Source organism: Nannobrachium achirus (genome assembly GCF_963921795.1).
Source record: "Nannobrachium achirus genome assembly, chromosome: 14".
NCBI lineage: Eukaryota > Metazoa > Chordata > Actinopteri > Myctophiformes > Myctophidae > Nannobrachium > Nannobrachium achirus.
The window spans coordinates 12,509,253-12,518,994 of NC_137821.1; the positions used below are offsets into that span (position 1 = coordinate 12,509,253).

At 45.5% G+C, this 9,742-nt stretch overlaps 1 protein-coding gene across 2 annotated transcripts; it reads right to left on the bottom strand.

The window, feature by feature from the left end:
• Positions 1-3,985: 3,985 nt before the first annotated feature.
• LOC308298367 (large ribosomal subunit protein uL3-like) lies at positions 3,986-5,197 on the bottom strand (the record flags this gene model as incomplete). 2 transcript variants are annotated; one of them, XM_080741955.1, is made up of 2 exons in its annotated part: positions 3,986-4,666; positions 4,814-5,197. In XM_080741955.1, the coding sequence occupies 2 exons, from the start codon at positions 5,195-5,197 to the stop codon at positions 3,986-3,988; spliced, it is 1,065 nt and encodes a 354-aa protein (XP_080598081.1). The 2 variants fall into 2 exon arrangements, with proteins under 2 accessions (XP_080598081.1, XP_080598080.1); XM_080741954.1 differs by having other exon boundaries at positions 3,986-5,197.
• Between the last annotated feature and the right edge of the window lie 4,545 nt (positions 5,198-9,742).

The window sequence follows — 9,742 nt, forward strand, 5'->3', positions numbered from 1 at the left end:
GCTATAAATATAAGGTGCTGGGAGTGAAAAATATAATGTAGGGGTGGGTGCCTTGGATTAAAAAAATATTTATGGGGTGCCCTGAGACAAAAAGGTTTGGGAACCCCTGGTATGGAGGACCTTTTCTTGTAAAGGTGGCTCTCCACGTTGGCCTCTATTTCAGCCTGATAACTTTCCAGGAAGAGAATGGTTGTAGTTTTTGGAATCACCACTGATGATGTCACTGGTAGGCAAGGTGTTTGAACTGCCCGCAGCCCACCAATGAGACGCCAGAGTGAAAACACGGAGACGGTTGCCATCCGTATAACGAGCACTGGTGAGGCCCAAGTATATGAAGATAAGATTGAAGCTGTGGTGAAGTACGTGGTCCCTGTAAGTGAAAACATCTGAGCGCTTTCTTCCACCGCAAGAACTTCAACATGGGAACGGCGGAATGAACGAGGGATGAGGGAATGGAGAGAGATAGAGGCATGATGAAAGATGGAGGGATGATGAAAGCAGTGGAAAAGGTTTTTTTTTTTTTTTTACTAAAATTATCAATACTGCAATGTAGAAATACAATACAAGTATATGGTATTCAAAATTCACTTGATTAAAAGTACAAAAGTATTGGCATCAAAATGTATTTAAAGTACCAAAAGTAGAAAGTGCTCATTAGGCAAAATTATCAAAATCTACAAAGTATCTAGTACCTAAAATGTTCAAATAAATGTTGTGGAGTAAAAGTACAATATTTGGATCCGAGATGTAGTGGAGTAGAAGTAAAAGTATTGGAAATTAATACAGTAACCTCAAAACTGTGAAAAAAAGTACAGTACTTATATATTGTCACTGTCGGGCAGAAACCTCGTATCTCCAAGTTTAAAATATGTTTTTTCGTAAAGCAAAGCCCTGCTTCATCATACAAGACTGCAGATCTACAAGCACACAACGCCTCGTGATGCGAGGCGTTGTGTGCTTGTAGATCATCCATTTTCACTATTTTAAATCATTTTTTTAAATGGTAATACAAAACGAACAGTTTTGGACATAGGTTTCCACCCGACAATGACGATAATACTTACATTAACCATTGGATGAAAGACACAGAAGACACATGGGTCTTCTTCAAGCGCCACATCCAAGGAGAAGATGAGGAGGCGCTCGGGCAGGCAGAGGGAAAGCGGTGTGGTTTTGGGACGGCCTCCAAAGTCGACCCTGTATTTTAAACAGGGGGGAACGGACGGAGCTTAAACACGGGGTTAGCTTAATGGAATAGCTTAATGCTAGCTCTAATGGCTGCGTGTGTGCGTGCCGCTGGGTGGATGTGCATGGTCGCCCAGTTAGTTTTAATGGCTCACAGATGCTAGGTGAGTTAGCTTTGAGGCCAGACACGCCCGGTGCCGAGGACGTTAAGCGTTCCGCAGGCGTCATTGGGGTCGCTGTAGCTGAATGGGTAAAGCAGTGGTTCTCAAAAACTTTTTCATGTCAAGCATCCATTTTTTTGGCTGAGGACCGGCCCCCCCATCTCAAAAGATCTTGTGCCAAGAAGATCCCATACAAGATTTGTGGCGTTAAAAGTGTCAGAAATATTCAATTCTCAATTTTCAGAAGAATGTCCAGATTCCTTTGTAAAATAGCTGATGTGTATCCATAGGGCCCTGGGGGTCCCCGGACCCAATTCCTGGCCCCTGGAAATGTGTCCGAGCAAGACACTCAACCCCCATAACTGTTTTCAGGATTCAAATTCTAAAATATAAAAAGTAGCAGATCTAGAAGCTCAAAACGCGTCACTTCACGCTGCGTTTGGAGCTTGCATATTTGCTACCTTTGATGCTTTTGTGTGACGCTGTCGTATGATCAAGTATAGGCCGTTAATTTACGAAAAAAACACAGTTAGAATATGGAGATAAGAAGTTTCTGCCTATGTGTAAATACTGTAGAGATACCTTATTTGATTCGTTTTTTTATTACTCAAAAACTAATTTCACCCACTGTTTCAGACATAGTGTAAACCTACCCGTGTTCAGACAATAAAAGATGAGAAACACATATTGCCACGCAGCAGATTAGGGTGGGGGGGTGGGGGATGAGCTGAAGGTGAGAGAGCGCTTTACTGTCACCGTGAAAAAGGCAAAATAACCGTGAACCTGTTGGGTTTAGACCCTGTGTCAACACATTTCACTGACGCGCCTTGTCATCTTCACAGCTGGTACTGTACACACAAACACACACACACACGCACGTACACACACACACGCACGCACGCACGCACGCACGCACGCACGCACGCACGCACGCATGCACACACACGCACACACGATAAATCTGTTTAATGGCCGTTTTAAAACCCGAGACCTGTAACAGCATGGCACGTGAACGGTAAAGTCCCTCCATTATTTTCAAACAACCTTGTTAAGTAGTTGGTCCTTCAACCCTTGTGGACTACACACACACACACACACACACACACACACACACGCATGCACGCACGTACGCACACACACACACATACACATACACATGTACAGACAAAAGAAGTGCTGCTTGTGCATTCTTCCTGACTGTTAGGTGTGTTATGGTAAATTAAGTGTCCACATTAGCAGAAACCACAGCTGTCACATTCCTGCAGAGCTGTGTACTGGAAGAGAGTTTGCCCGTAGCATCACTCTAATCATAGGGGAAACGACCTCCTGTGCACCTACACCTCAACCACTTACAGTAAACCCTATTGTTTTAGGCTTAAAGGGAAATTTCCCTTTCAAACATGTTTGGGGTCATTTTAACGTCTGCTCAGGGCTTTTTGCACAGCAGACACCTTTTGAGCGGTGCTAACAGCTCATGTGTCTGACTTTGTGTGTACTGTATGTCCCTATGTCTGTAGTACGAGACTAACGTCATAGAACAGGGGTCTTCAACGTTTTCAGTCCAAGGACCTCTTAGTTGAGAGAGATGAAGCAGAGAACCTTCTATGCCCATATATGGAGATCCCTGTATCTGTATCAATCCTTGTGCCATTTATGATCATATATGGAATTCCCCGATGTCATCAGTAGGCCTATATGTCCATACCGTATATGGCATGCTGATGTGCCCATATATGGACATTTCTGTATCTGTCAGCGCTTGTCCCTTGTATGCCCATATAAAGATATCTGTATCTGTTAGTCCTTATCCCTTTTATGCCCATATATGGAGACCCCTGCCCTGCCCAAATATGAGCATAGTATTTGTCGGATCGGTGGTGTGCTGTGGCCCGAACTCTAGATGTGAGGGCCGTGTAGTGGTGTAGTCATGGTGGAGACCATACATGTTCAAAACTGTTACTTTTCAGAGTTCAAATTCAAAAGCATCAAAAGTACATTCTCAGAGTTAACACTTCAGATTTCACTGAGTGCACTGCACAATAGCTGTGTTTAGGTGCTGCCAGGTTGGATGGCTTGCTGTTGGAACGTTCTGTGGTGGAGAGAGGTTAGACCAGGGCTGCCCAAAAGGTAGATCGTGATCTACCAGTAGATCACCAAGGGTGTGCAGGTAGACAACATGACAAGCCTCTAAAAATATATAGGCTAATTAAAATATGAAAAGAATATGTCAATATGACATCAAGAAGGGCCTGTCAGCTCCCTTCATGGCTTCTAAAGTCTACAGGCAAACCTCCAATGCAATGCTTTATTCAAGAGTCTGTAGCATTACAAATAACCCCAAAACCTACCACTTCCATACACAATGAAGGATGAAGACATTCCCCCCAGTATTTCCCATTTATTTCCCCCTTACAGTAAGTGTGTTTGTCTAAAATGTAACGCCAGTGCTGCTATTCCAAAGCCCCCCTCAGGCCCTCAGCTAAAACATTTTGGATGGGTAGATCATGTTGAGCTAGTCATTTTAAAAGTAGATCTCTCGTCAAAAAATTGTGGGCACCCCTGGGTTAGACAGTCCATGGTTCTTCTTGGCGAAGCCGTCGAATTTCCTCAGGGCCCACTCGAGCGAAAGGACAGGTGCTTCAAGCAGTCTCTTCCTTGACCAAGCGGTCCTTCTTGAGTGGCCCCATAAACGCCTTCTTTTCCTCTGCAGTTTGGAAGCGTCCGTGTCCAAACTTGGAGGCGGTATCGATGAACTTGAGGTCGATCTTCTCCAGGGCCCGGCGGCTCGTCTGCACCAGCAGAGACTTGCGCAGAGTGAGCACCCTCTTTTTGGTCCCCATCACACAGCCCTTCAGCATGACGAAGTCGTTGGTCACCTCTCCGTAACGGACAAAGCCTCCCATGGGGTTGATGCTCTTATTGGACAAATCATACTCTGTGGAGGCGTTGTTCTTCACAAGCTCTCCGTCCTTGTTGTGGTAGCCCTGGCCGATCCTGTAGATCTTCTTGTTGATCTCCGTGCGGTGGTGGTAGCCCTTCTGGCCAGCACGGGCCACAGAGAAGCCCACGCGGGCAGGATGCCAGGCGCCGATGCAGGCAACCTTGCGCAGGCCGCGGTGGGTCTTGCGAGGAAGCTTCTTTGTGTGCCAGCGGCTGGTGACGCCTTTGTTTCCGTGGCCCTTTGTGACTCCAATGACGTCGATCATCTCGTCCTGGGCGAAGACTGTGTTGATCGACACGGCCTGCTCCAGCTTCTCGCGGACCCAATCGACCTTGTCGGGGATGGAGCCTCCGTTGAGCTGTACCTCCATGAGGTGAGACTTCTTCTGCCTGTGGGGCAGTAGGCTCATCTGAGTGTGGGCCAGGACTCGGACGTCCTGGCAGTACTTCTTCATGGACGCAAAGTCCTTCTCCAGCTGCCTCTTGCCGTCGTCATCCTGCCACTTTCTGCAGTACTTGGTGAAGGCCTTCTTCTTGGACTTGTGCCAGTTCTTACAGAAGCGACGCTTGCACTCATCACTGATGTGCTCGGCGAAGATGGTCTTGAAGGAGCGCAGGCCGCGGGGGGTCCGGGCGTAGCCCACGACGCCAACCACGATCATGGGAGGAGTCTCCACTATGGTCACGGCCTCGACCACCTCCTTCTTGTTCACCTTCGAGCCGGGTCTGTCGACCTCGCGGACAACGTGGGTCATGCCAGCCTTGTAGCCAAGGAAGGCAGTCAGGTGGACAGGCTTGCTGGGGTCGTCCTCGGGGAAGCGATTGACCTTGCCGCGGTGACGCTTGCACCTCTTCCGGGGCAGGAAGCCCAGCGAGCCGTGTCGCGGAGCCGAAAACTTACGGTGGGACATTTTGTCTCCAATTCGACTGAAAAGTACTACTAAAGGAAAGGACTGTCTGAGAAGTGTCCTGTTGGAGATTCTTGAGTGTGTTGGTTGAATCTTGTGCTATACAAGGCGAGTTCTCTCTTTATACTCTTCCGCTGAGCTGGTCGAGTCATCCTGGTGATGTCAGAACGTGTCAGCTATCATATATGGAGTGATGTAGAGATGACAATGTCAGTGTTGGTCAGCTCCATATGTGGAGATCCACGTGATGATCTAGTCGGCTCCATATATGGAGATCCAGGTTTGATGTTGACCTGTCTGACAAACTGGATAATGTGAGGGTGTTCATTTACTAAAAATCGCACCTGTGCGAAGTGCTCACTTCGCATAGTATCAAACACAACACTCGTGCATCTCCTTGTATGGGCCGTTCTGTCCGTGACAGTTCTCTCCATACATGGAGTTCTGTGTTCATATGGACACTCATAGGGACCTGCATACAAAGACAGACGTAGGAGCTCTTGATTCTGTCTGACTGCAACAATATTGCAATTGCCTGAGTGGACGGCCGTGGAAGTAACAACCGCTACATGCCCGTATATGGAGAGTTTCTGGCACGCAGACAGTTAGTTATACCAGTAAGACGCCTAAGGGAGTAAAGCGACCTCGCCTTAAAGGTTTGTAGAATCAACCGTGTGCTGTGAGACCCCAGACATGCTTAGTCGGTTACTCGCTATGTGAAAGTCTGACATCATACATACAATCCCTTTTATGCCCATATATGGAGATCCCTGTCTGTAGAACCAACCGTGTGCCGTGAGACACGGTTGTCCTTGTCCCCTTTTATGGGCATAAAAGGGATTCTATTCGTGTGGTTGCCCTAACAGGGCATTATCTGGGAATCATAGATGTAGAGGTCAGCTCCATATATGGAGATCTAGGTGATAATCCAGTCTCGTCTCCATGTATGGATATGATATCCAGTGTATGATCTTTGATGAGGTGATGTCAGGTGATGTCACGTGATGTCACAATGTCAATAAAATTGAGGTGTATAGTTGAGATTCTTACTGAGATTAGTACTAAGATTAGTACGAAGACCTCATACTTAACTCCGGCCTACGGTCGCAATAAACTTCTCCGGTGTTTCTCGCTGTCACGATGACGACGTCGCGCTCTTTCTGTGTGTGTGTGTCTGTGTGTTAGTGGTCGGTTGTGTGTCATTGTCTGTGTGTGTGTTGTTCTAGGTCTGGTTCTGTCCATGGGGTATAAATGTGTTTTTTTCTTCAGCCTGCAGGCTTTTTAATAAGCAGCGTGTTTTATACGTCTTTGATCTTCCTGGAACAACAGGACAACCCCCCCCCCACCCCCACCCCTTCCTCACAGACAACACGCAGGAAATGGAAGACCACTGGCAGCCTGGTTGTTTGTGTGTGTGTGTGTGTGTGTGTGTGTGTGTGTGTGTGTGTGTGTGTGTGTGTGTGTGTGTGTGTGTGTGTGTGTGTGTGTGTGTGTGTGTGTGTGTGTGTGTGTGCACGCGCAAACATTTTTTAGTGCGTGCCTGACTGTCTTCTCAAAGTGGATTTCAGGGACTCTCTGGGTTCCTTTATGGGAGTCTAAATTCACCCTTGCAAGTCTGTCATTTTTAACATACACTGGATGTAACTCTTAACTAAAGAGTTAAGGGGAGACCTTGAAATTTGAAAGATTGAGAAACACTGTCTTACACCAGTAAGACTCCCTAATCGGTAAGTGACCGTCATGTTGCATACACAAACTTTAGGGAAGGCAATCATAGCCAATCAGGAGGGAATACGGGAAATGGGACAGATCCATGTTAACAACATTACTTTAGAGATACTGTGTACTGTGCGTGATTTTAGGCCAAAATCTGTAGGAGCCGTCAGGCTACACTTGAGCCTATGTGGTATGCGCTTGGACCGGTAGGCCAGCAGGCACCCCACAGGATGAAGTCTTAACCAGATTCAATCATCAAACTGTGTAATTTCCATATTTTAAAGTAAATCCAAACCGGGCCTGATACAGATTCACTTATTGGGGATTTGGAGCAGGCCAGTTCACCACTGGCTGCCAGTGACGATCAGTTACAGTACTATTGACTCCACAGCAGTCCTCTGTCTGTCCAACCAAAATCCAGACTCCAAGCTCTGTGCTTTGCTTTCCAGCGTGCCATACAGCCACCTAATCCAATGGCGCACTCTTAAAATAGATCGCTGGATAGTGTTTCTGCCAATCACGTTAGTTTGACCAACTTTTGGGAGTCTGCTGGACTCTGACGATGCAGCACTAACGGCTGCACGCACACGCGCAAGCGCACGCACACGCACACGCACACGCACGCACACGCACACGCACACGCACACGCACACACACACACACACACACACACACACACACACACACACACACACACACACTGACCACAGACGCTTTCTTTCCAAAGGGAAGTTGACTGACATTCCTGTACGGCAGTGTCCTGCTCTACACTCGTAGCCAGCGGAGGAAAGTAACTTAATACATTTACTCAGGTGCTTTACTTATAGGCTGCCATGCTCCACCATGCGCCTCAGACTCAAATATTGCACTTCTTACTCCAGTAAAAGTATTTGACGGCTTTAGATACTATAGTTACATCGAGGATTTAGATTGTTCGTGATTAAATCAAATTATTAATCAGAAATAATCAACACCTTTTCAAAAATGGAATATCTACAAGCTCATATCGCTGTGAGCTTTTAGATCGGCTATTTTTCAATTGCCAAAGTGTAAAATACTGTAGGTCTTGAATGATTAATGATCAGTAATTATTGTCCAATAACATGATATGCTGTTACTGTATTCTGCATTTTTCCTCCTGATTAGTATCTTACTTTTCGTCACTGTCGGGCAGAAACCTTGTATCTCCAAGTTTGAAATGTGTTCATAAAGTAAAGCCCTGCTTCATCATACAAGTCTGTCGCACAAGACTAGTGAAAACAGCAGATCTACAAGCACACAATGCCTCGCGGTGCGAGGCGTTGTGTGCTTGTAAATCGTCTGTTTTCACTAGTTTAAATTGTTTTCTTTTTTTTTTATGATAAATACAAAATTAACGGTTTTGGAGATACAAATTTTCCACCCGACAATGACGTTTTGCTATTTTGATGCTAATTCTTTTGTCTACTAAATTCTTCTAAAGTAAGATTTTGTACTTGAAAGTACATATTTTCAGACTGTGTTATTGCTACTTTTACAGTTACTTCAGTAAAAAGAGAAATTGGGGTACTCCTTCCACCAGTGCATGGTAGCGTACGGTATGCCGGTGGGCAGCCGCCCAGTACGACCACAGTCTTCTGTTAGCAGCCACTAAGCAGCTTCACTGGAGCAAAACACCTCAATGCTAATTGTTTCAAATTCACTCTGGGCACGCCGTTGTGCCCGGCCAGACCGCTAGCTTTCCCCTCTCAACCACGTCAAGCCCTGTTATTTTATACTCTGACGTCCTTAAAAGTAACTAGTAACTAAATGTAATAATAATCTAAATCTACAAAGTAACTAGTAACTAAATGTAATAACTAGTAAGACACCTCAGGGTGACTTGCGACCTCAGGGTGACATGCTAAAGGGGCGAGGTCGCCAATTCTTGGCCATCTGGCCAGTGATGTATATGGGACCAGTTACTCATATATGGAGACCCCTTCATGATAGTTATGTTATGTCAAAACATTGATAACATAATATCCTTAATAATGTCCTTAATATTGACAATATAGGAATCTCCATATATGGGCATAAAACGTACGTAAGTAATGCCAAGCAGGGCCTTGGTGAGTTAGGGCCTTGGTTTGATGCCTGTGGATCTCCATATATGGGCATAAGGGGTTACCCTAACATTCTCATTTTCGGCCTGGACTTCAGAGTAGTGATGTGGCACAGAGTGACAGTGAGTCACAGTGATGTGGTACAGAATGACTCATAAAAGTGATGTCACGTGACATCACATCCTGTACTGAAAAACACGTGACATCACACTGACATCACTTCCTGTACAGACAGACAAGCGACAAGGTTTTTCAGGGTATATGCGACCTTCGGTCGAAACAAAGTAACTAGTAACCTAAAGTTTTCAAATATGGCCGCCACTGCTATGCCCTATAGCAGTGGTTCTCAACCTTTTCAGGCCGCGGCCCCCAAAATAATCATATTTTAACTGGATTGAAGTTCCGGATACGGTTCCAAATGCGACGCAACCAGGTTCCAGTTATACTCAACGTTGGAATCCGGTTCCTCCGATTCCTCCGGGTTCCGGAACCCAAAACCTGGTGACAAGTCCAGGCCGGAGCAGAGTGCTGACCAGTGGTGTATATAGCAACTAAATACATTTACTTAAGTACTGTACTTAAGTTCACTTTTGAGTTATTTGTACTTTACTTTAGTATTTCCAATTTCCAATACTTTTACTTCTACTCCACTACATCTTGGATTCAAATATTGTACTTTTACTCCACTATATTTATTTTAGGGTTTATTTTATTTATTTAGTTACTAGTTACTTTGCAGATATAAATT